This window comes from Orbicella faveolata, unplaced genomic scaffold, assembly GCF_042242905.1.
Source record: "Orbicella faveolata isolate gen_17 unplaced genomic scaffold, um_ofav_v1 contig_15, whole genome shotgun sequence".
Lineage (NCBI taxonomy): Eukaryota > Metazoa > Cnidaria > Anthozoa > Scleractinia > Merulinidae > Orbicella > Orbicella faveolata.
In genome coordinates, this window is record NW_028301542.1 from 6,904,849 (window position 1) to 6,930,312 (window position 25,464).

General features: G+C 37.8%; 3 protein-coding genes and 1 pseudogene across 3 annotated transcripts; 2 read left to right on the top strand and 2 right to left on the bottom strand.

The window, feature by feature from the left end:
* Positions 1-739: 739 nt before the first annotated feature.
* On the bottom strand, positions 740-2,269 carry LOC110067239 (uncharacterized). Its single transcript, XM_020774543.2, has 3 exons — positions 1,924-2,269; positions 1,170-1,434; positions 740-994 (listed from the first exon to the last, which is right to left on the bottom strand). The coding sequence occupies exons 1-3, from the start codon at positions 1,945-1,947 to the stop codon at positions 909-911; spliced, it is 375 nt and encodes a 124-aa protein (XP_020630202.1). The 5' UTR covers positions 1,948-2,269; the 3' UTR covers positions 740-908.
* A 2,170-nt stretch (positions 2,270-4,439) lies between these two features.
* On the top strand, positions 4,440-8,073 carry LOC149113309 (uncharacterized; annotated as a pseudogene).
* A 634-nt stretch (positions 8,074-8,707) lies between these two features.
* On the top strand, positions 8,708-17,082 carry LOC110067189 (uncharacterized). The gene is made up of 3 exons (XM_089288224.1): positions 8,708-9,700; positions 14,053-14,325; positions 15,467-17,082. Exons 2-3 carry the CDS (start codon positions 14,079-14,081, stop codon positions 15,565-15,567), a joined length of 348 nt encoding a protein of 115 aa, XP_089144350.1. The 5' UTR covers positions 8,708-9,700; positions 14,053-14,078; the 3' UTR covers positions 15,568-17,082.
* On the bottom strand, positions 16,718-25,116 carry LOC110067159 (COP9 signalosome complex subunit 8-like). The gene is made up of 7 exons (XM_020774454.2): positions 25,012-25,116; positions 24,778-24,839; positions 24,562-24,610; positions 23,009-23,138; positions 20,284-20,391; positions 18,389-18,451; positions 16,718-17,185 (listed from the first exon to the last, which is right to left on the bottom strand). The coding sequence occupies exons 1-7, from the start codon at positions 25,078-25,080 to the stop codon at positions 17,103-17,105; spliced, it is 564 nt and encodes a 187-aa protein (XP_020630113.2). The 5' UTR covers positions 25,081-25,116; the 3' UTR covers positions 16,718-17,102.
* Positions 25,117-25,464: the final 348 nt, after the last annotated feature.

A 25,464-nucleotide genomic window follows, 5' to 3' on the forward strand; every position in this document is an offset into this window, starting at 1 on the left:
TCGTGTAAAACCTTTCATATGAAAATGAGTTTGATTTGCATGAAAAATAACAAATTTCCATATGAATGGTTTCGCACGAATACTCGTTTTGACAGACAGAGGCACCTTCTTTTGACGACATCATACATTTCCCAGTGACACCATTTACATTTAAAAAAGAGTTGCGCAATACAGAATGAAATAATAATTTAATTTAACACATTAAAACACGATGGAAGGTATCAGAATTAACAGACCATTTTCGTATTCTCGTAGTTGGACGGAACTAGCTTGCATTTGCGGCTCATGCGGGGAAATATCATTAAAGGAGATGAATATAATTTGCATTTGAAAAAACTGCGCGCAATAACCTCAGTTCTCTGCACATAAACCAGTTCCAGTCCAGTACCGAGAATGCGAAAATGGTATATTACTGTTTAGGCCTTATTACAAAGATAATCTCTCTCAAGTTATTGTTAGTTAGACATGATACCCAATGTACCAGTTCTTCCACAAGTAATATTTAATGTTTGACTGTTGCCACGTACTCTGCGTGCAGGTTTTCGGGAGGGGGTTGGTGAAGATGCGCTCGTGGACATCCCAAGCGGGATGTCCACGTCAGCAAATCCTACCTCAGAGAATTGGCTATTTCCAGACCCCCTTGAGACCCCCCTGAGATCCTTGATCCCGCTGGGATCAAGTTCCCCCTCCCCCCCCCCCCCCGAGAGATTGATTAACTTGTTAGTAAGGCCTGTGCGCATCCTCTGTAGTAGTCATTTATTAACTTAGTCACATCGGTCCTTTTTGTTCATAGTCAATGTTAATTCATTCGTAACGTGTTGTCTGTTTTCTTTCTAGATGACATTCAAGATTCTTTGACATAGTCATTAAACAGAAGTCTGCGACAAAGGTTGATCTTTGAGTAGCTGTTATTTCTTGGAATAGTAGGCCAGAACACAAGACCAGACATAAATCACGAGACTGCAAGATAATCCCACAAGTGGCGTGTACCATGCTGAAATAAAATGAGATGCTAAGTTTTTACTGGGAGCTAACCTGATTAATAAACAACGGGGATTTAGATAGCTTAATATGACGTAGCTAATCAATGCGCATGCGTTGTCTGTGAGAGAGAAACTACTTCCATATGTTTAATCAGTGATATCATTTTAGAACACTCATTTTCGTACCCATTTCTCCCCCATTTGTATCCACCTCATTTTCATCTTCATCACTCTGGTTATCCCAGTTGTCATGGCAGCGTTGAATATTGATCAATGGTAATAATACAGGCTTGGATGGCAGGCTCATGGTGCGTTTGGAACGTTGCTTGAATAGGACCATGGGTTGACTTTGTGGTTTAAGGGAATGGGAGCGAGTGCTGCGCGAACGAGCGGAGACTGGGCGCAACATGTCACCATCCGCAGACATGTTAGTAGATTTTGAAGATTTAGACTGTGAAAAAAAATGCAAAATTGACAAGGAGTCTAGACGTTTGAGATATCAATTGCCCAGTTCAACGTTGCAGAAGTGTATTCTTCGAAATTTAATCGTGTAACCACTACAAAGACTACCTGGTGCTCTATTGTAGTTTTAGCAAATAATAACAAAAGATGTCAGTAAATAAAGATTTTATGTGATTAAAATTCATCGCCGCGGTGCAATTGCTCACAATTTACAATGTTTACGTTCAAATAAAACCACGCAAAAAACTGTACTGGCTACTTATTTGTGTTGCGATTCACAATGCTGTTGATTATCTCAAATATTCTGTCAAGAGACAATATTTTCGTCTTAATCGGGTTGCTGTATCATTTGATTTTCAGACCATAAGTAAGAAATGAGAAGAAAAAGAAATAAATGTAAAATTTTAAATATCATTCAGTTTGATCTTTATGGCAAAACTTGCAAAAACTAATTTCTAACAATACTGCGTAGTCTTACCTGATAAATTTGGGAATCTGGCATCAACTTGATATTCACGATTTCCACAGCTTTTGTCGCACGAAAAATTTGAATTTGTTTGTCTGAAACTATTATTTCTTTTCAGTAGGTTTCGGGTTATAAATAGCGTATTGCCTTTCGACGGAGGCCGGTCAATATCGATTGCCAGCTGTCGATAAAAACCACGGGAAATAAAAAACCTTCGTTAGAACTAAAAAACGACAAAATTCGAAAGGAAAGAAAAAAGAAGAATCGATTGAAATGGCGAAATGACAATTAGACATGCTTGTCATGCAGGCTCAAAGCGTGGATATCATTTCATCAGTCGCTAGGTAAACGAAGGGAACACAATGGCAAACTAAAATTATGACATAACCCTTGTCAACTTAAAAACAGCATTAGATGACAGCTTGTAAACTGATGGACAGAAATGAGCAGTAACAAAGGAACTAAGACTTTTGTCCGCGTTGAAACAGATCTGTTGATAAAGGAACATAAATATAAACACGAAAATGGCGAAATTCAATGAAAATATATTCAGCAAATACGTTCAACGATCAAAAGGCTGCAATATTAATTCCCATTTCAACTTTATACACGAGTAGGAAATCTAATGTGCCATTTTATTATCATAAACGCTATCAGACCGAATTCTGGGTCCAGTTTCTAGCGACTAGAATGCCAGATTTTCATACTCATGCTGAGGAATCAGATGGCGGGGTATCATGTTTCAGCTGTGCAGCCAGCCTGAAGAAAATGGGCGCTCTCTTTAACCAATTGATATAAAGTCAAGAAAAAAAGATCGGAGAATAAAGATAACCTCCAGAAACCATTGACTGGATATTGTCTGTTTGTATAATTCGGCTCTCCCGAAGACGTTTCATAATTGTGTCAAGACTGTGTTTCAAGTATCGAAAGCAAGAATCAGAGGAATAGATTTTGCAGATTTGTAAATTTACCAGCAAAGTATAAAGCTTGTTGAAAAGCATTCACTTAAAAAAAAAGTAATCATAATAATAAAAAACTAACCGCTAGCGGGATTAACTCTCAACAAACCGTACAAACTGACATCGGTATACTGACAGCTTAAAGGACCTCAGTCACGGGTTGCGCACCTTGAAAAGCTTGGCCTAAATTTTTCAAGTTCGTCGGTCGTAATCCGAGTCAATCTTCCCCATTCTTATCTATCCCAGTTTCTTTATGGTTTACTATTATCTCTTTAGTGTTTTTTTTTTCTTTTCTTTTTTTTCCTTTATCTTAGTAAACTAATATGTTCAAATTGCCTTCAATTTAAAGGTAATTCTATACGTGGCCAAAATACATGTAACTCAAAATACCGTGATTGAGCTCCTTTCAATTCCGAATATTCGAATTGACGAGTTCACGGGGAATATGCACGCCACTAAATAAAAAATGCAAGCGGAACACCATTCGCTAAACGTAGTTCAAACAACCAATGCAAACGGTTCTTCAGCACTGACAAAGCTAAGAGTCAACATGGTGGATGCACTCTGGTTAAATAAAAAGACTTTCTCGCTGGGAATACTATTACATCCCACGCAAAACAGGTACAGACCACAAAACGTGTCATAAGACTGAATGTGTCTCTGGGACTGAGAAAGTAAGGGGCACCGAACGACCGAATCTTTCCAAAGACGTCAGAAGTGTCGTAAATGGATTTCTCTGTGTTCTAGAAGCCTTTTTAGTTAATTTGGAGATGCCCTAAAAAATATTTATCTGTTCGGATATTTAAGGGGAACTTTAGTCGTTTCGAAAATTCTAGGGTCCTTTTTTGAGTCATCCGAAAGTTTTAGCTATCCTGATGGATCTTGTCGAAAGTTCGAGGACACTGAGAAACCATATTTTCACTAGAAAATTTTAGGGGAAGTTTTTCGTTATACGTGTGCCTATCGAAATTTCGCGAAAATACTAGGCAATACAAATGTTTATCCGAATATTATAGGCGTTAAATCTATTCATCCGAAAACATTAGGGGGTGTAAATTATACGACAGGATCGAGTACGCGGTCGTGGCCCTAAATTTGACCACTAATTAGAAAAAGAAAGACATGTTTTTTATTTTAACCCAAAAAAGTGACGTAAGACTCACCCTTTCTTGTTTGACCTTTGCTTTCATACGCTGAAGCCCTTTGAAAACTCCTTTGACAAGCCCTTAGACATTTCAGTGACATTTGAAATGTCAAGTTACGTTGTCTAGGGTCTATGGATACATTATGGGCACAATGCTGTAGTCGAAGCATCGAGCATAATGCCAGCATAATGGGCATCTGTTCAGCATAAAGAGAATAATAATAATAATAATAATAATAATAATAATAATAATAAGGGAAAAAATTCAATAACTGTAATGAGAAATGTTCACTTTCAAGTGCTTTTAGTAAGGATTTAGCATATTCAAAAGCTTGGTTGCTTTTTTCAAAACCATAAACTGATCGAAGTATCCTTATCGATGGAGGGTTCCATAGAAATAAGACATTTGACACATTTGATCGAGCGCTTTTGAGCATTACTTCAGATTACTTGTTGTTTATTGCTTGTAAAGTCGTAACTGATGCAATAAAATGTTGTGTTTCTGACTTATGGAGGTGCGTTTTGTCTGCAGGGATACAAAAGAGGGCGTTCGCTCAAAGATATACTTGTGAGAGCCAAACTATAAAAGGCTAAAACACGCGCTTGAGAGTCGTGCAGGCCTGTCAACCCCATTTTACACTGTTGATTTTTACCAGACAGGCCCCGTCACAAGCAGTGAGATCACGTACACATTGTTAATATCATTTGAGCCAAGCACGTACAAAACAAAACAACATTTAATGCGCAAAACCAACCATGTGCAGTCTCCAAAACTAGAGACCTAACAAAACACATAAGGGCATTCTTGCAGAACTGGTTGTTTCTGCAATATATACCAGTACAAGCTCAAAATTCTACATATTAGCCACTACAAGAAACACAGCGTCAAGCTGAGCTCGCAAGGATCAAAACAACATGAATACAATTGGCTAAAACTAAATAGCCAATGACGACACAGAATTTTCGATCCTCCACACGAGTATAAGTAGGATGGGGAACACCCCCTTTCCGGATTGATAACGAGAACTCATCTCTATCAGTCCTTCCAAATAATCGGCAACTGAAGAGATCCACACGATAGGATCGAAACCGCGGTCTTGCCTGACCAATACCTGATAATACCATATCAGAAAACCTACTAACGTCAGAAGGGCTAATAGCAGTCCCTGGCAATTCTAAAGCCATTGAAGAGGAAAACATGGACACCTCAAACATTCTTGAAGACGATCTTCTTGACCAGTCCGAAGACGACGAACTACCGTCCTTTCAAGTGCCAAACGACACCAGCCCACAAAAACAAACCGCACGCCAGAGCAGGAGGAAAAACCGTGAACCAAAGAAAGCCGCCAGAACGAACGAGAACCCTAGAAAACGTCGCCACAGTCAACCACCACAGTCAGCAGAAAGCAAAATCTTCCACGCGGAATCAACCATCAAGTCATTGAAAAGGCACACAGACAAAGGAACTTGCCCAGAATCCCTACAATACAGGGCGAGGGCTCGGATAAGAGCGGACAATGAATTTAAAACGGACATTAAGCGTCTCAGAAAGAAAGCTGAGCAAGAATTCGTCAGAGCACTAACACGTTTTCACTACTGTGAAATCGACCGCGCTAGGGTCGAATTAAAAAAAATCAAAGAGACCAAAAGTAGTGCAAACGCCAACTGAAAATGAGAATTGTAAAAACAAACCAGCGCGCTCGGCGCCAGCTGCATGTAACACTGATGTAACAATCACGAATGTTAAAGAAACTGCTGGCAGTATCCAGGCTAGTATTGCCCAGTTCAGCAAAATGATGGAAAAATTAGGAGACATTGAGAATAAACAAGTTCAAAAGTACAAATGTGTATTCTCTGACTCCCACTACAACACAGGGGCCAAAAATAATGAAAAAAACACAAGAGGAAGGAATGCAAAAAGCAATCTAACGAACAAAAAGCGCAAAGAGCGCAGAAAGATCAAACAAAAGAAACAATCACACATACAAATAGAGGCGAACCAAAAACATATAAAAAACCTCTCAAATTAAACAAAGGACTCTCACATGACCAGATCAATTTGCTGGCAAAAGGGCTCAAATTTATCCCAACACCCGTGACAAAACAAACACAAATAAAGCGTCAAATCTTGCGTGACTTCGATCAGTACGCAAGAAGAATGCGCCTCATGTACATATTTCACGGGCAAAACAACGAACCACATCCTTTCCATGTAAAATCTACATGAGAACCACCAATACAACAATCAGTTGCCCTTGAAAGCTACCTAGAAGAGGTGAAGAGTGAACTCGCAGACTTAAAACTCACAAAGCCTAAAAATAATCTATCACCCGCGGAACGCGCGGCTCTCAAAGCCTTAAAGCGTGACAGCGGAATTAATATTAAAAAGGCAGACAAAGGAACAACCACTGTTGTGATGAATACAGAAGACAAAAAACAAGAAGGTCAAATCCACCTAGACAACATAAACCACTACAGGCCTCTTGAAACACCCATGGTAATTTATACACAACATAGGGTTGAACAACTCATCAACGAGCTCTACCGTAGAAACCACATAGACGAAATCACTAAAAAATGGCTTTGTGAAACGCCAAAACCGCCTCGCATTCCAGAATTCTACACCCTTACTAAAATACACAAACCGACCCCGGTCGGTAGACCAATAATATCAGGGTGTGAAGGGCCAACAGAGAAATTATCATCATTTGTTGACAAACTACTTCAGCCTATTGCAAAACAACAGAAGTCTTATCTCAAAGATTCAACAGACTTCATTAATTTCATAGAAAAAACGAAAGTCCCAGCGGACGTTATACTTGTTTCAATGGACGTAACGAGCCTCTATACGAACATACCACAGGAGGAGGGAATCCAAACAGTATGCAGAGCATACGAAACATTCTACGTAAACAAACCTCCTATCCCAACACCACTACTAGAGCAATCGCTAAGGCTAATTCTACAGGAAAACTCATTACAGTTCGCTGGAAAAAACTACCTCCAAATACATGGCACAGCCATGGGCACAAAGATGGCAGTAGCATTTGCTAACATCTTCATGAGTAAGGTAGAAATCCTAAGAAATCCTAAGCCAAAGCGCATTTCAACCGCTCGTCTGGAAACGATATATAGACGACATATTTTCACACTGGACTATAAACCGGGATGAAATATTACAGTTCATTGAACAAGCAAACAACCACCACCCGACAATAAAATTCACGGCTGAGGTTTCTGAAACGGAAACGACATTCCTGGATACGAACATTTCTAAAGGCGAAAGATTCAAAAAAGACTCAGTTCTTGATGTGCGTACCCACTTCAAGCCTACTGAAACGTTCCAATATATACACTTTACTTCATCCCACCCACCGGGAGTTAAAAAAGGTTTCATCAAAGGAGAGGCTTTAAGACTTCTCAGAACGAACTCTTCTAAGAAAATATTTGAAGAGAAAATCAAAACCTTCAAGTCACACCTTATTGAGAGAGGTTACCCAGAGAATCTTATTTAAGCAACCCTCTCTGAAGTGAACTTTGAAGAGAGGAAACTAGCCCTCCAACCAAAACAGAGGGAAAACAAACGAATCTTGCCTTTTGTCACACAATATCAACCATCAGTGCCAAACTTAAAACAAATCCTAATGAAAAAATGGCATTTAATAGAACAACAACCATTACTGAGCGAAATCTACAAGGATCCGCCTCTCGTTTCATACAAAAGAGGGCGTCCGCTCAAAGATATACTTGTGAGAGCCAAACTATAAAAGGCTAAAACACGCGCTTGAGAGTCGTGCAGGCCTGTCAATCCCATTTTACACTCCGAAAATTCTAGGGAAACTTTATGGTTTTCCGAAAAAATTTGAAAAGTCTAGAGCGTCGCTGGGAAAAAAATTTCGAAATTTTTAGGCAACCTTCCATCCGAACAGATATTTTACCGAAATATTCCGTTGGGTGCCCTTGGAAAGTGCCACTTATTATATCGTCAAAATGAAAACATAAAGGCATTAAAGATTAAATTAAAGATTAGACGCAAATGAAAGGAGATACGACGAAAATAAAAAACTTCAAAACATTGTTGCACCGTTGAATACTGTTGTCGACTGAATTGTAAAATTTAGAGGAACATTGACTTTACCGCATTGTTTAATTATGTTGCATCCCTACTAAAAAGTATCGGTAACAGAAAACACATTCTTTTTTTCTGAAAATGGTCTTTGTTCGTCGATTACTCCGTCAAATTACACCTATTTATAGCACACCAAATCCCATTTTTGATGAAAAAACCTTTTGTCCTCTAAAAGCTACTGACAACTGAAATTGATCTCCTTTTTAGCTTTCATCAAAAGCGCGGAAATGCCGATCATTTTCGACTTAGATTTCTTTAAAATTTGAAGTGATGTCTCCGTTTTGAACAAATGCGTTTCAAGTTTCGTTTTCAGGCTTAACATATTATGAGACATGAATATAGTTCCAATCAAAATCGGTTTCTATTTTGTTTACATCCTTCATCGCGGTAATGGTTCTTCGATAAAATCGAAGGAAATTACTTTTCACTCTAATTTAATTTGCGTTTGAGAAAATTGGCGGCTAAATGTACAACTTTGAAAATGCTTTAAAAAGATCTAAAACTTAAAACTTTACAAAAGTGTATGTAAAATAACACTCTGCCTAGGCTACTCCAATGTCTAATATACCGGGGTTTTTTTTATGTTTTTTTTTTTATTTTTATTATTTTTTTATTTCTTACTGCCTAATCACTGGGGTATTTTGTACGACGTTTTGTTTCTTCTCTAATCCTTGGGAAAATATGAAATATATATGTACAGAAAATTAAAAAAATCTTCAATCATATAGAGAGTCAATCAAAGAAGTAGACTGAAGTAGTTAATTTATTTTATTTACCCTTATTTTTACTGCCTGTCATTTCATGAAATTGTTCGCTAACCGCTTACCCATTAGCTCCTATTGTCAAGTTAACTTCCTGTTGCATTGAGCTTTACATGCACAACCACGATATTCTAAAAAAATTAACTGTACACAAATCTAAAACTGATTCCTCCAATCAAATCCTCTGAGCACTGAAGCCTAGTTTCTATGCCGATGGCCAATTTATCAAGTCAAAAGTCGAATTTTGTCCACGTCTTTTATTTTAATTTAATTCTTATTGGTTAAAGCAACTTCCAGGTAAAACACTGCAAAGAAACAAGGAGGGGATAGCAAAATTTCTTATTCCTGTGGATATGCTAGTTATAATATATTCAATCAGTAGTGTGAATCTTGTATTTTTCCTATGGCTTAAAGCGATTATTTCAATTAAATTCCACCTTATGGCGCCGAATAAGGGCGCAAATATGACGCATCGTGATTTTAATTTAAAATTATCTGTAGCAAACAGGAAATGACGTCAAACTGAACAGAAGAACAATCTTTAACTGGTGATGGATATATTTAAGTTTCACAATTAAGCAAAGGAAGATTCAGCTGCATATCGCAGTATTAGTATTGAGAATGTTGAAGTGATGTATTTAGTTTGATTTCTCTGGGCACTTCAGGCGCAATTTACAATATTCCGAAGTGTTTTCCCTTCATAGCAGAACTTTCATGTGGGGAATTACACTAAAAAAGCGACTTCACTTGGATGCCAATTGAAAACTCAGCCAGTGGTCGCCTTTTTTATTGTACGGTAAGTACATTGCTGTATGTTGTTGAATAATAAATAAAAATGGTGTTTTAGCCTCATACAGAGAAAGCAATTTACATTAATGGTTTCTTCATAATGAGAAAGTGTAATGAAATTTACAGATGCAGGTTTTTGTTCTTCGAAATGTTTTTTCTTTGTTGAGCAAATTCTCCATAAATGTTAACGACAACAATTGCAGTAGTAGGAGATTAAGAAAACTCCTGCACTCAAGAATAAATATTTAATAATCATTTGCCCCATGTAGAACTTATTTTAAAGGTACAAGCTTCCTACATGGTACAACTGTACCTGGATTGTTTTGCAGTCTAAATGATAAACTGCTAACAGCACACAGCCATAACCATTGACTGGTTTAAAAACTTTACAATGTTTTTCTGCACAAAAGATTCACAGTAAGAGCTTTTAGGTTATTTATGTTGAACTTTACTGCAAGCCATGTGTCAATGATGATTTCACTCTTTTTCTCGGATTTGCATATGTCGTTTCGACTTATTAAGTTCCTGTTTTCTCCTGTTCATGGCCTCAGGAAAAAGAAATCTCACATATTTATTGAAGTTATACTCGGGCCTAACATAAGTCACAAAGCAATAAACGGAAAGATATTATCACTTAATAACGTAATGTGCCTACTTTCTCCTAAAACGCCCCCCTGGTATGGAAAGCGTTTAGCTCGGTTTTTCTCTTATCGACGAAGATCTAACAGGAAATACTATCGTATGAAAGGTCTATTCTGTTTTTTATATATATAGAAAAAAGAAATCGCCGAGCATATATATGAAGTGGCCGTTTTCAAAATATCATGAGGCAGCAATTAAGTGCTTTCAAGTTCTTCACATTTAGCTCCTTCCGGTTATAAATCTGGCAGACTGCAAATTTTAAACATAATTGTTCTTTTTCCTTTGATTTTCACTCTAATTTGTCTTCAATATAACTGAATTTTTTAGCTTCCTGAGCTACCCAATCGGTATATCCTACAAAAAGACAAAAGGTATAATAAGGCCGTGGTAAAAGAACAAGAAGGACCTCTTTTAATTAAGCCGCTGCGGAGTTTTGAGAGTTTTAACTTAAAAACATCAATTTCCTTTGCAAATTATTATTCACAAAATTAAGATATTTATGTCGCTCCTGAACGTATATACTCGTTAAGTGATCGAAAGCCCTAAAGATAAGATATAACTATGAAACAGTCAAAAGGCAATCTTTTCATTACAAGAAATACGGCTTATGCAAAATAAATCGGTAGAACTTAATTTAATAACTTAACCAATTTTATAATTTCTTAGGCTCGATTAAGAAATTCTATATAGCTTAGCTTTATCCGTTATCTTACGAACTCTTAAGCTGAATTATTAGAAACTGGATCATTGGATAATGCAATTCGAGAGTTTTCATTGGCTTAGCCATCATGGGTTATGAGCCATTATACCATGCTCTACAAATATGGTAAGCGTACGTGCGCGTGATTTTATAGCGTTTTTATTTCTATTTCAGTTTAATGAAACAATTATTCCAGATTATAGCCAACTCGGCACTCCCCGCCTCGTTGACTATCTACCATCTCATATCCAACGCGCGCTCGTGGAATAATTGTTCAATACTTAGCTTTTATTAACCGAGCAGGAGGTCTGTATGGGAGAATCTTGACCGAAGTCGTGGGTACAGACCGAACGCAGTGAGGTCTGTACACACGACCGAGGTCAAGATTCTCCCATACAGACCGACTTAGCTCGGTTAATAAGATGTTTATTATATGGCAAAGAAGAAAACTTTTATTCGTTTAATGTAACTGGTTTGCTTGCAAACGGAGATGAGCTTAACTTAAACTTGCCGAAATTTGCTCGTCCTCTTTACTTCTTTTTTTGTCATCAGGCTTTTTGGCACTTCCATAAATGATTGAGAAGAAAATAAAAGAAAACGGTGAACATTTTTGTATTTTAGTTTGCTGCAATTTCAACGCAAAATGAAACCGGTCTAGATGCCGGTCTAGATGGGAAAATCTAGACCGCGGTCAATATCGATTTCAGTCAATCGAATTCGTGAATTCGGTAGTTCCCAGTCCTCGTGAGACACAGCCATATAATAATAGCTGATAATAATGTTTACAAACAACATCAACAACAGAAATAAATAAATAAATAAATAAATGAGATTGCGGTCTTTTTTGCCCATACTTATTATGCATCAAATTTGAAGTTACAAACTTGCCTTTTCATGCAAAAATTCGATTCGTAATTGTTTGAATTTGGAATATTGGCCGAATAATCTGCAGCTGCGATTGCCACTGAACTTCTCTCCCGAGTCAATGTTTCTAGAAAACCAAGCTAGCCATTACTCGATTTCCAATGCAAAAGGTATGCATTTGAGCTTTCTAAAATCTTGTTTAAAATTATCACAAATTACCCTTTCAGTCCTAGTTTCAGCTTTTGTAGTAATAGAAAGGTATTTTGATATTAAAAGAATCACTCCAAAATAAGTAGCATTTTGTCAATTTTACCCCGGTTTTTTTTAATAAACATCACATATTGTGGGCGCGTTGTTTCTTTTTGATTATTAATTTTATAAGCCTTCTAATCTAGCTTTATCTTTTCAATTTATGTTCAAAGGTGCTTACGTTATAATCTTCTAAGTTATCAATTAGAGCCTTTCCTTTGTAATGCAAACATTTCGTGAAAGGCAATTTCCTTCAATTTTTTTCAAACATTATTACAGCCCCAAGTTAATGTAAACACGAAAAAAAAGGGGGCTAAAGACATTGAATTTCCAGCAATTTGCATGTTCGGTATTTTCTGTTTGTTCTTATATGCTTGAAATAAAACAGGAAAATTGTGAAAATTCATGTGAAAATTCATGTGAAACTTTCCCTGACAAAGACTTAAAGGTGGCTTATCTATGATCACTCATTGCTTAAATTGAGCTTCATCTAATCCTTACGCGGCTCTTTTCGTTTGTTTTATTCCATTTGACTGACTGCACCCCGTCAGTTTTTTCACCTGCTTTGAAAATTGACACAATTTTCGCCTTGAGCTTTCATTGGGTGGCTTAATTTTACTAAATCTAAGTAGAATCGCCCGCCTGAATAATAATAAAACACAATACGCGGTTTATTGCACACTGTGCGAGTAAATAACCTCAAGAAACTGAGCTAAAAAGGTAGGAGAGGTTTCTTCCACCTAAGATCCTAGGCCATAAAAAGCTAATTTTCTTTTAACGCGAAATATGCTGAACTTGGTGTGTGCAGTTGTCTATAATGTGTTTACGTTTTAAAATAACACGTGAGTGACAAAGCACCTCTGCAGTCGAGCATCGTCTCTGTAGACCATTATTTTGCATTGATTTTACTTAACTAACACAATTCGAATTTGAAATTGAACGAACTTATTAGATTCTGATGCTTATTCTTATTCTGCTGACTGGTATTATAGTATCCCTTTTATTACATGCTGGAGACTGAGGCATAAAAACATCTTATCCCAGTTTAGCTCAAGAGCCTGTTGTTCATGGCGCGACTAAACTCATTTACTCGGGTACTTGAGACTAAGCTTTTAACTTTACTTTTAACTCGAAAGCCTCAAAGTTGTTAGTGACTGTCATTTGTTTAAAAATACAGTCAAAATAGCATGTTTAGGTCATGATAACGAACTTGTGAAAGCTAGAGACCGTGAGAAAATCTGCAACACGATTTAGCCAATCACAGCACACGTTTTGCTATTCCGAAGGCGATTAGACTGTTTCTCGACCTAAACAAACACAAATAGAAGATTGGAATTGAACTGATCCGAATTCTGCGTCTTTTTTCCTTAATTTTTGCTATTTGAAATGAAATGTCTTTTTTTGTTGTTGTTGTTTTTTGTCTTTAAAAAAAGGTTAGAAGTTTTCTCAAGGAATAATTGAAGTTTTGTTGTTGTTGTTGTTTTGTTCATCTACATTTTTGGCCCTGCAATATGTTGTACATATGTAGATATAAAAGCTAGCACTTTACTAAAGGGGGTATCCCTGGTATGGCGAAGAGGTGCTTTTGGTCTCCTCAATCTCCTGCTTTGCAATTTTATTTAATCACAGTTTTTGTACGTAACATGGAGTAAATGTAATAAATCATTCAAATCACATTCTTTGCCAAAATTTTGAGTTTTTCAACCCGCGCGACACAAAGCAAAAATCGTGTGATAAATCGGTCTTCAATTCCAAGGCAGATAATGTCATGCTATTTTGATATTCAGAGTTGATATTTTTGTAGCTCGATCAAAGACTCGAGCGCTTTCCCTAATATGCAAATATTGTAAACAAAGATTCCCTCTGAACTGAACCCGTCATATGTGCTCTTTTTATATTTATAGGCCTCTAGTGCACTTAAAGTCACGCAATGTCTGATCGTGTCACGCTCTCATTACCTACAACCAATGTTCAAACACGCGCCTTCCGAAGTCATTCCTTCAATCCCCCTCCAACTATTGCATCTCATCGCTCCAGACGAACTCTCAGTCTTCCGGCCCGAGAGAAACCGATAATTCCACCAGCTATTGCGGAAACTTCCGAATGTTTTCGAATAGTTCACGACCAATTTTCCAGCGAGCAGCAACCTTGTTTGAGTGGAAATTGTGACGAAATTGGTAAGTTGCGCGCACAAGTTACGTGTAAATAAGCACCATACTGCATAATTGCACTTTTGCCGGTTTCTCTAACATGAAACAACTATGAGAAAACTGTTACCCCTCCCCCCCCCCCCCCCCCACCAAAAGCACTGTCAGGTTTCTGTTTACAGTTTGCAGTTACTTGGTTATACACTTGGGTGGAGAGAGGTACTGTAAGAGGCAAGTGTCTAGCCCAAGATCAAGACCACTACACAATGACCCCGACCAGAACTTGAGCCCAGACCATCTAAACCAGAGACCAACGCACTGTTAACCATTGTTAGACCACCGCGAATCCACAAGAATGAAAACGAGTGTGTCCGTGATAAACAGAAGCATTCCCACAAGGCTATCAACCAATTCTAACTCAATTTGATGCAGAATTGTCCCGAAATATCACAAACTGTATGGCGGACTCCGCCATTTGTCTATCAGTCGAGGAAGGCTTGTATCCATTCTTGTCCCCAAAGCCACAGCTTGTTTGTACGAGAATGAGCTGGTATCGAAATTCTAGTTTATTCTGCCCTTCCGTGCGTCATTATGCTCATGATGTGATATCCTCACTCGCTTATTCTTGTACTTATGCTTGTGCTAATGCGAAAGCTAGGACCAGCCTTAAGTAAATAACATCCCGTGGGAGACATCAAAAGTTTGGGGATGCCCAGCGTCTCGCTTCGGGGTATAAATCAAGGATTCTGGTCTCACTTAGGGTGTTCATGACGAAAGGCCACTATATTTGGCTGTCAAAGAATCTTTTAGGGTGAACTGGAACAACTTGATAATAATAAAAGAAACGCTCTTAGTTCCAATTTTTGGTTCGATACCTGCCAGTCTCCTGAGTCCGGTCTACAAGCACAGGCTCCTCTCTTGAACAGCGGCTGATAATCAAGCCTGTTCCTTTTTAAGTAGTATCGGCAGATTAATCTCGTGGTAGTATCTTCTAGGGGTCAAATAAAGCTCGAGCTACGCCGATTGGTCTCCTTTAGGGGTTTGTTTCAAATTTCCTACGAGCATCCCCGACCTTTTCATATGGGCCGTCCCCCCCGCCCCCCCAATCGAGAATAACATACGAGTGGCAACTTTTCATTACTTATCGGTGTTTCTCTTTTCATTTTTTCAGGTTGGTTTTCTCCTATCGTTGGATTTTTATTGAGTCTTCTGCTGTTTGTATGGGCATGCCTGCTCTCTCTGACTGTGAACAAACAAGATGTACTATTGTAAGAACGCAAAACTGGCATAATTTGATTTCACCTAACACCGTCAGCTCATGAATATTGCATTTCGCTAATACTTGCATTTCTATGTAACGGATATTTTACATAGAGCATAGCGCGGGGAAGGGTGTGGGTGTGGGGTACTCCCTTATCTGTTTAGCCGTTTTGGTCTCAAATAGGGTATGGTTTTCTTGCACTTTAGTCTTGAATTGGGTATGTTTTTTGGAAGAAGATACTTTTTTCAGTAACAGGCAGGTCTGAAACAAGCTACTGATTTAAGGGTCAGGTCTCAAATAGGGTATCGAAATTAATAGGGTATCGAATCAGTTTTGGTCAGGTCATAAATAGGGTAGGGAAAATCACAAATTTTGGTCTTAAAGGGAAGCGGGCCGTACACCCCTCCCCCATTTTTTTTTCTGGAAGAACCCCCCTCTGGGCCCAATATGCGCTGGGATGTGCTGCTGTTTCGTTTTTGAGCGAAATGCACTGACCCCTCGTTGTCTGTTTCTTTAAACCTTTCTGTTTCCCAAACAATTCATCAATTGAATATCTTCCGCTCTATTTGACTGTTTGAGGAAAATAACACCAATACAAATAATAATCAGTTGGACGTTCAACTTCAACAAGAAAAATATAGCATAACTGTACCTTACTTCAAAGACAAAGTGATGTAACAGGCGGAAAATTGTATTATTATATAAACCGACTCACGCTCCGTCCACACTGCGCCGGAGGAATTTGAAAACGGAGGTTTCACTCTGAAAACGCATCAAAGGTTTCCCGTCCACACTACGCTGGAGAAATTTAACAACGCAACAATCACCGGTCATTTTGGATTTGTGTTTGAGGGAAACTCGGTCAGGAAAATCTCATTATCATCGTAACGCCATCGTTTTCGAAAAGCTCCGTTTTCAAAATGTTTTCGGTCCACACGAAAACGCAAAGCCGGCGTTTTCAAATTCCTCCCGTTTAAAGAAGGCTTTCGAAAAGATCCCGACGTTTTCGTAACGGATTAGTGTGGACGGTAGGCCTAACCGTAGAAATAAAGCTGCGATTTCAAATTTCTCCGGCACAGTGTGGATGCTGCCTTAGTTAGAAGTCACCCCGTGATAGTGAGTAGTGTAGAAAACTGCAGTGGAAAATCTTCCACCAATAAATTCTTCGTTGTCTGTGCATGGCATTTACAGTTTATTGCTATTCTTCAGTGAAAATGCTTAATAAAACAGAAATAACTTTAAAGACATTTAAACAAAGACTTGCTATGAACTATTTTTTTTTTTTCACAAGCGTATGACAATTCTTTTATTGTATAAAAATGAAACAGCTTGTTTATCTCCTTTTATGCCGATTAGCTGTGATATAGAGATATATTGATATAGAGAGTATTGAAACTTGTATGACCTGGCTGTTTGTTAAAACTCCACTGATTGCCAGAACCAAAGATGTCAGCTTGGGATCACTAAACTAGCAATATAACTGAGAGCGTTTTGCCAATATATACATGTTAATTTCAGCTCTTAAATGAGTAATTTCTTGTGGTGGTTAATTTTCAAGGAAAGAGACGTAATCTGTCAGCAACGCAAGTTCTTGTTCACTTGTAAGAGGAATTTCTTTGGTTGGAAGTTCTACAAAAACAAACACACACAAAAAAGGGCGCTTTGTTAAAACTGCGCTATTTATGATAATAACTTAATATAGAATGTTCCTTGCCACTTATGACATCAATGCTATTGATGTTAGGTACAGACCATTATTTTTTTGACGGGTTGGGGGGGGGGGGGTTAGGCAAAACTGCTGAAAAAAGCCATGGGGAAATAATTAAGCAAATGTTTTTTACTATCATTATTCTGACTTTTAATGTTAAAATATTCTTGCACAAGCTATTGCCCACCACAAAAGAATCATGCACAGCCTAAAGGTGAGAAAAAAATTTCATGCCCAGAAAATTGCCAACCCGAACTCCACCCCCCTGCCACCCCCTTCTCAAGAAAAATACTTTATCGTCCATCCCTTAGCCTTTGTGGCAATGTGGTTTTGCACGTGATGTTCGATGAAAGAATTACTCCTTAATTACTGGTCTGAATTACATTGAATCCTGAAATGGCATGACAGTCCCTTGCCAAACTCTTTCATTTTCTGCTCTTTCAGATCCTCTTCGGTGCAGCACATTTTGACCAATGAACTTACACATAAATACTTACTGCTTTGTAGACTTTGCAACCAATTGCTCAAGTTGTCACGTAACTATAAAAGATCTCTTTCTCTTTCAATGTTTGCACACACAGTTTAGACGTGTATACATGTACGTACATGTACCAAATTTATTTCATGTGTTCATACACTTATGTAAGCCACTTCAGTCTGTAAACTAGCTAGTTTAGCTGTGAGCGAATATAAACTTAACATCCTCCCTCAGGAAATGATTTGGATCTTAGCTCCCTAAAACCCCCTTTCCTGGGTTTCTGAGCCATTCTGAAAAATCTGACTGCTTTCCGTTGATTTCCAGTTCGTACTGTGCACTCTCGAGAGTTTGTTTACAATTTTTGTTTTCCATCATGCAAGATGTCACAAAATGTACATGTAGCATTTGGCAATGAATTACACATTCAAAGTAAATTCAAGTTTCATGTCAAATGCCATATTTATGGATGCAAAGCTTTTTATGCTAAATTCTTTCTGATATCACTAGTTGTTGTTTCATCTAGTAATATCAGAAAGAGTGAAGCATAAAAAAGCTTTGCATCCATAATGGCATTTGACATTGGGGTTCTGAGGCTGTGCAGTACGGACTGGAAATCATATTTAACACCCTGCATACAAGTTTGTACCTGTCTTTTTGGGAGTAATCATTCCTGTTGCTGGGTCACTGGTCCATCCACTAGAAACAGCAGCTGAATATTGACAAACAATAACACTTTTTATTACATGAATTAAGTTGGTTCACAGGACCAATAACTAAACAGACTATGAGTAGTCCCTCTTTTGATTCAGTCCGACGATCTTGACTGTAAATAAAGTGTGAGGAACAAATGGCAGCCCAAAATCCTGGGAGCACGAAGTGGGTGGAAAGCAGGTAGACTAACAATTAAAATTAACCTGGAATTAGATTATTCTGTTGCTGGTCCAATATTTCCCAAGTATTGGATGGTTTGCATTAATTTTTGATTAGTTATAGCAATGGCAGGTTTATAATATGTTTTGTTATTGGCATTGCTTGTTAATTTAAACTGATAATTTTATTTATTTTTTCCAGCGGAGGGGGATAAGGGCAGGGGATTTCATTGGTTGTAGAATATAAACAACAAGTTTAAAACGTTATTGCTGATATTTGTTTACTATTGTATGATATTATGTTGTTATCATTTTGCATGAGATGACAAAGTTTCCCCATAGGATACATCATTGCAACCATTGTAGTGAATGAGATAAAGCAAACTACAACAAATTAAAATAGAAAAGTTTTGCCAAGAAGGTTGGGTTGTCATCTCTAGAGGAATCAGGGCTGTATGCAGTGGTATGTAAATTATTTTATGTACAGCATAGGGGTGCTGAATGGTAAATGTGAGACTAGCATTTTTCTTTGTGAGCCCAACACATTTTGACTTGTTAAAATTAATTGCAAGACCAAGACTTCAAAGTATTTCAAATGAAAGCACAAGACATTCAGACTGTAAGACCTTCAGAAGTTATTTATCATTTAAACAAACAAGCAAATCAGGACTTTAAGATATAGATAATCCTTATTTAAACATGGTTAAAAATTCGTCAGCTAAAACTACTAATAACTAATAGTAAAAAAGCTGCTTTCCATGAATGCCCTGCCTTATAGCTATAGCTAAAGCTATTTTAATACAGTTTGTGCACGGCAATGGAACATTTACTTTATTCTTGGAGTCCCTTAGATTATATGCGGTTTCTCGGCTCTCAAATTTAGAACTAAGATATCGATCATTTTCACGTGATGTCATCACTTTCTAAAATCCAAAACGAAAGAGCCACCAAAGTTTTTGTCCTTATCAGGCACAAGAGGCAGTATATTTATATCTGTTTACAATTTTACAGCTCAATAGTGTGCTTCGTTTGGAATCCAGAGCATTTTAAATTTCAGGGTTATGGAGGTGCGTAACACAAGGCTATGATCGAGTTTGTTGAAAGATATATACTTACATGTATCCCATGATTTTGAGCCTTTTTAGGAGTTAAAGCATTAGGAAAAGTGCTTATGTAAATGCTTGTTTCATCAGTACTGATACTCAGTCGCCTAGATAGCCAAAGTAAGTTCCAGATGTTTACACCATTTTCCGGCCACCATGTTGGTGTACCACGGAGGTACACCGACATGGCGTTTTCTTACTGGGCTCTGTAAATATCGGCAAAACATTTCGACGAATATCTCAAGTTTGGGGAAACGCACAGGCCTAAAACTTGGAGAAGTGGCTTATTTAGTTATCTTCTATAACATCATAATTTCATAGCTTTTGCCACTGGATGGTTTTCGATTTATTTTTTTATTGCGTGACAGTGAAAATGATCTATTCTGGAGCCAACCTGTGCAAAGACTTTGAGACTTTCTTAGCCTTGCAAAAAAATCAAGACTGCGAGACACACATAACCACTGCAAAACCAGAGAGCATTAGACCTATGACATCGGACAAAAAAAAATTGCAAGACTCATGGTTTTTTGAAGGACTCAGATTTGCCATCCCTTGCACACTCTACTCACAACTAACAGCAGCTTCTGTTTTTACACCCATAAGTCTGGCCAGATCTTCTGCTCTGATTGAAGTGTATGCATTGGAAACAAGATCAAAAGCTCTCTTCTGAAGTTTTTCTGGATGGACATAAAACAAAAGAAAGAGAATGTCAAAGAGACTAAATGGTGTTAGTTGTATAGAATGCAGTCTTGGGATGGTTGAGCAAGGCTGTTAAGGACTGAAAGGTACCACCCTTATTTGTTTCCCATCCATCATGCAAACTCTTACAGGAGAACATGAATTTTCTTCTTACTGTTAAGTATCAGTTATATTTTTATATTTCAACCAATATAAAATTAAAAAATTGCTGTATTCTGATTGGCCACATACATGAACATGTTAGACATTTTCCAAGTTTTAAATGACTCTGTTACATAATATTATACAGGGCTTTCATTGAGGGCCACGCACCAGGCAAATTGACCAGCTACAACGATGATTTTAGCTACCTGTTAGACTATTTAGAGGGAAGTTTTTCCTATAATGAAGTTCAGTTTAAAAGGTTTTGCCAACCTGTGAAAACCATGGGCTCCAGGTCTCTGGAGCCCAAAGTACAACCCATGCTTTATTGGTTTTCTTCTGTAAAAGAACAGGAACACACGCCTAATTGGTTGATGCTTGTCTTGTATCCTGCTTTCTGTGGTTGTCGAAAGTGTCATCAGCTCATTCATATTTGTACACTCTTGTCTGTCCCCTACGGACACCAGCCCCGCCCCCTGTGCTGTCAGAATGCCAATCATAAGTACCCCTATGCCCTCGAATTTCCAGTTAAAAGAAGCCCCCCTTGCCCTCAGAATTACAAATTAAATGCCATCTGTGGTTTGACTCCTGATTAGCTGACCTAGTGGTGTGTGTTTCTTCAGCCAATCATTTAGCACCGTAATTTAAAACCAATTGAAAGCAAATATCAATTACTTGCAACACTCAAGTGAAAACCGCTCTTAATACTTTAACTCTACCAGCTAGCATTTGCAGGGTGCAATGAAAAGGCTGTCCGATAGCCCAGGACTAGTGAAATGATCGGTCATCTAGCGCTGTCTCATCACAGGTTGCCCGACAGCCAAGCATGAAGTGGGCATGAGTGAAACACTGTTGCTTGTTTTTTTTTTTTCTTTTTTTGTTGTTGTTGTTTGTTTGTTTTGTTTGTTCCTAATGGCAAACTTCACACGTTGTGTTTAACAGACAGTTCATGAGAGGAAGTGAAACAATAGAAATGTTTTTTCTAAGATAGAGTAAAATGTAAAATTTAAGCGACTGAAGTCAATTTTTTTCCCTGTAACAAGGTTATCACGTACTATTTTCATCATAATCAAAACTATAACAAAATTCTCGAACATGATTGGCTATCAGCAGCCCGATTTGAGCATTAATTGGACAGTGTATACGCGTCATGCTTGTAATTGGACAGTACGCGTCATTTTGCGTGCGCTGTTGCGGTGAACTTTGTTGAGTAAACTGCTGTGTTTTTCAGCATTCATAACGACATTTAATCGTTCAGCGCTCAATCAATGGTTTGTTAGTTTCTCAAATTTTGTCATAGTTTTGATTAATTGGTAACAGGACATCGTTTCATCCAATTCGGTCTGTAATCATACTCATGATTAACAAATCGGACTCCCGCTTCGCAGTCGTCCGATTTTGTTTATCACTCGTATGATTACAGACCGAATTGGACTCCACTCAGTCCTATTACCATTATTTATCCCTGTAGTTAATATTTTGCTCAAGTAAATTGTAAGCATATGTCTTGAAGTATACGTAACCATGGATAGCAAGGAGCGCTGGAGCGGTAGCCAAGATTTCATTTGGTTATTTATAATACGACTAAACAAATTGTGTTTCACGTACATGAAACATATGATAAATTAAAAACATTAATATCATTTACAAACTACAGAATATAACAAAGCATATGACTTTAATTATTGACACATTCCTTTCCTGAAAGAAAAATTTCAGCGATATTTGGCAAGCAGCTGTTTTAAAAGACAGCCTTAATCTTTCATTACCCAGCAGCTTTAATCTTGACCTAGTAAATGTCTCCATAAATGATGTACGATAAAATAGCGTAAGTCATGCGAGCAAATCAAGGTTTACAATTGACTGTGAAAAAATATGCCACCTTGCATCTTCGTCTACAATATCAGCATGAATAGCTGCGGCTAAATTTTATAACAGTACATCGGAGATTAAAACGAATGACTTAAGCCTTGTTATTTATGGATATGAAATTTCCAAGGGGTTGGGGGACCCAAGTTAAAAAGTCATGGAAATTCCAGGGGATGGGGGTGAAGTACCGTGAAGCCCCCTGGAATGGAAAATCCTGGGGGATTGGGGTCAAACTGGATACGAACCCTCTGTGGGGGTATGGATTTTTTCTAGAACCACACATAAAGTGCTCTAAATGTTTTACTGTATAGGGTTTAATTCAAAAGGGAAATCAAAGAGAATTAGTTCATCTAAGCTCTGTATTATTAATTAACATTATTTTTGCACATTAAATTGATTTAATTATCCTTATTAATAAAATAATTTCGGACTAGCTCCTCGGAGAGTTGGGCTAGTAAGATGAAATTACAGCTTGCCCAAAGGGCAAGCAGAGTTTTTGAATTTCATCACAACCTGATTTGAATATAATGTAGTAAAGAGAACTGATATTTAAGCTTGGGACTAAAAGGGTAAATTATATGTCACCTTGTAAAGCTGTGATGATTGGTTTGATAGTTGGTGACCAGTCTTGTTTTAATGAATCATAAATTCCAACAAAATCTCTTTTCCACATGTGGCATCCAATATTCCACAGTTTAGCTAACTCTGGAGTTGACTTGAAAAATAAACAAATATACAAATAAATAACGACATAGCCAACACAAGTAAGGCCCCATACCCACTAGGCAATTTTGTTTTTATTTTGTACAAAAAATTTGTCATCAGTTCCATGACGTGACTCACAGTAATTTTTTTCCCTACCAAATTTATTTTGTCAACCCTTACCAAAGTTAAAAGGTGCCTGCATCCTGCTTAGGAGTAGGACAAATTTTTTTCAGGCATGAAAAGTGACACATTTTTCAATTTATGTGCCATGATCTGAAGGAAAACGTCAATCAAGTAAATTTGATCTTGCTTTGATCTTTGATCTCACCATGTGATTGACACTTTGTGGTCAACGAATATTTTACTGCTTTTGAGTGCGCCCATGATTACTAAATTGAAAATTTGACAGAGACAATATTTGTCAAGATTTTTGGTATAGCTAAACAAAGTTTATCACCCTAGGGCATACGGGACCTAAGTAAAACTGAGCAAATTAAGATTGAACTTATTTACATATACAAAATGTATCAACAATAATCCCTGTGTTTTGTTTTTTTTTTTCGTTTGTTTGTTTGTTTGCAACAATCCTTGAGTTACTGTACTTAAAATAGGGTAACCCGAAAACACTGACCCCCGGTACGCGGACTACCCTACGGACTGGTCCATGGACTACCCCTACGCACCCCCTTTACGGACCACCCTAAAATAGTGTAAAAATAAATAAAGATTTCACTTATGGGTTGTCTAGTAGATTCAAACTCATGTCGGTGATTTTTCAAGTGTTACACTGTGCAAATGTAACAGACTTGGGTTTTTAACACCCCACCCCCCCCCCCCCTCCCAAAACAAAAAATTGCCTAAAAGCCGTTTTCAGCATAAGGAAATGCCGATGGTAAGAAGGAAAGTTCTCACCTTCCATTCGTGGCTCAATCTGGCTATGGAAGATATATTTTTAGGCCGTTTATTCTTGTTTGTATCTGTTATTCCACTGAGTAAATTGTGAAGCCTGGAACGAGTTCACAAGCCCACGGGAGGATGGGCTGAACAAAATGGTGGAGGGGAAAGAACACAAATTTTAAGGCTTCCCGGAGGCTTCCCCGTACACGTCTTTCTTATACTTTACGGCCACAGCAAAGGAAATGACAATGTGTAACTATATAAATTGCCCCTGAGCCTGAATCCAGGTCTGCCCATTTGCACAATGTAACGTTCGAAATTTCACTATCACAAGTAATCTATTGGACAACCCGCAACTGAAATATTTATTTATTATTTTTACTATATTTTGGGGGGTGGTCCATAGAGGGGGTCTGTAGGAGGAGTCCGTGGACCAGTCCATAGGTAGTCCACGGACCCGGTCCGTAGTGGGGGTCTGCAGACCGGGGGTCAGTGTTTTCGGGTTACCCATTAAAATAGAACTTTATAATACTTACAACTTTGATTTCTTCAGGCGTCCTTTTCCATAAAAATTTAGCATTACATCTGAAAAACAAGAAGGAAAAATGCGTGAGATATGATATAAGTTAAAATAGAATAATTTATCGTGTACATGTATGTCTGGTGAATTCAAGCAGTTTTAAGATAGCTGTCTGGTGAATTCAAGATTTCAGATGAATTAAATGAATTAAATGAGTGAACTATCAACTTACATATCATTTTGAAAGAGATAAACCGCTAACAGCTGTGTATAAACCTCTCCTGAAGCAACACCCTGGGTTAATATAAAAACAAAAAATTCGCCAAAATTAAGACAAGCAAGTTTTTGACAATTCAACATTTGAATTGACTATGCCGGGTAATTTCTGTTCAAGAGCAAAATAGCATAGCATGTGCAACACAGAATCACAAACATTAGTTTCTCGCGTTAAATCTATTTTACTCACATCTAGCTCCATTTGTTCACATTTTGTGCAAAGTTCGTCAAAATTCGTCTTGTCCGCAAAGTCCGCCATCTTTGATTTCCCAAAGCGAAAAGGACTGCGGGCTCTCTTCCGAACATTCTCCGAACACTTCCCGAAGATCACACCGATGAAACCGAAAATTGTCCGAATGCGCTTTCTCCTTTTCCTGTGTAAGAGTGGGAACTGGGAAAAGTTTCAGCATGAGAGAAAGTCACTTCAAAGCTATGAATCGATCGATCCGTCAGTTAGGTAGAATAACTTCCTTATTTTCTCGTGGATTTCGTTCTATTTGGATTGATATTTCTATTTGATTTGAATTGACTATGCCAGGTAATTTCTGTTCCAGAGCAAAATAGCATAGCATATGCATCACAGAAAAAGAATCACATACATTAGTTTCTCGTGTCAAAACTATTTTACTCACATCTAGTTCCA

What these genes read in the sequence shown, in the direction of transcription:
- LOC110067239 (XM_020774543.2), bottom strand. Translation starts at nt 1,947, where the DNA reads ATGCCAGATTCCCAAATTTATCAG. An exon ending in CAGATTCCCAAATTTATCAG is followed by an intron (nt 1,435 to 1,923) that starts GTAAGACTACGC and finishes TTTTTTTCACAG; the next exon opens with TCTAAATCTTCAAAATCTAC. An exon ending in TACAAATGGGGGAGAAATGG is followed by an intron (nt 995 to 1,169) that starts GTACGAAAATGA and finishes ATTTTATTTCAG; the next exon opens with CATGGTACACGCCACTTGTG.
- LOC110067189 (XM_089288224.1), top strand. Translation starts at nt 14,079, where the DNA reads ATGTCTGATCGTGTCACGCTCTCATTACCTACAACCAATGTTCAAACA. An exon ending in TGGAAATTGTGACGAAATTG is followed by an intron (nt 14,326 to 15,466) that starts GTAAGTTGCGCG and finishes TCATTTTTTCAG; the next exon opens with GTTGGTTTTCTCCTATCGTT.
- LOC110067159 (XM_020774454.2), bottom strand. Translation starts at nt 25,080, where the DNA reads ATGGCGGACTTTGCGGACAAGACGAATTTTGACGAACTTTGCACAAAA. An exon ending in TATCTCTTTCAAAATGATAT is followed by an intron (nt 24,611 to 24,777) that starts GTAAGTTGATAG and finishes CTTGTTTTTCAG; the next exon opens with ATGTAATGCTAAATTTTTAT. An exon ending in GATTACTCCCAAAAAGACAG is followed by an intron (nt 17,186 to 18,388) that starts GTACAAACTTGT and finishes TTGTTTTTGTAG; the next exon opens with AACTTCCAACCAAAGAAATT.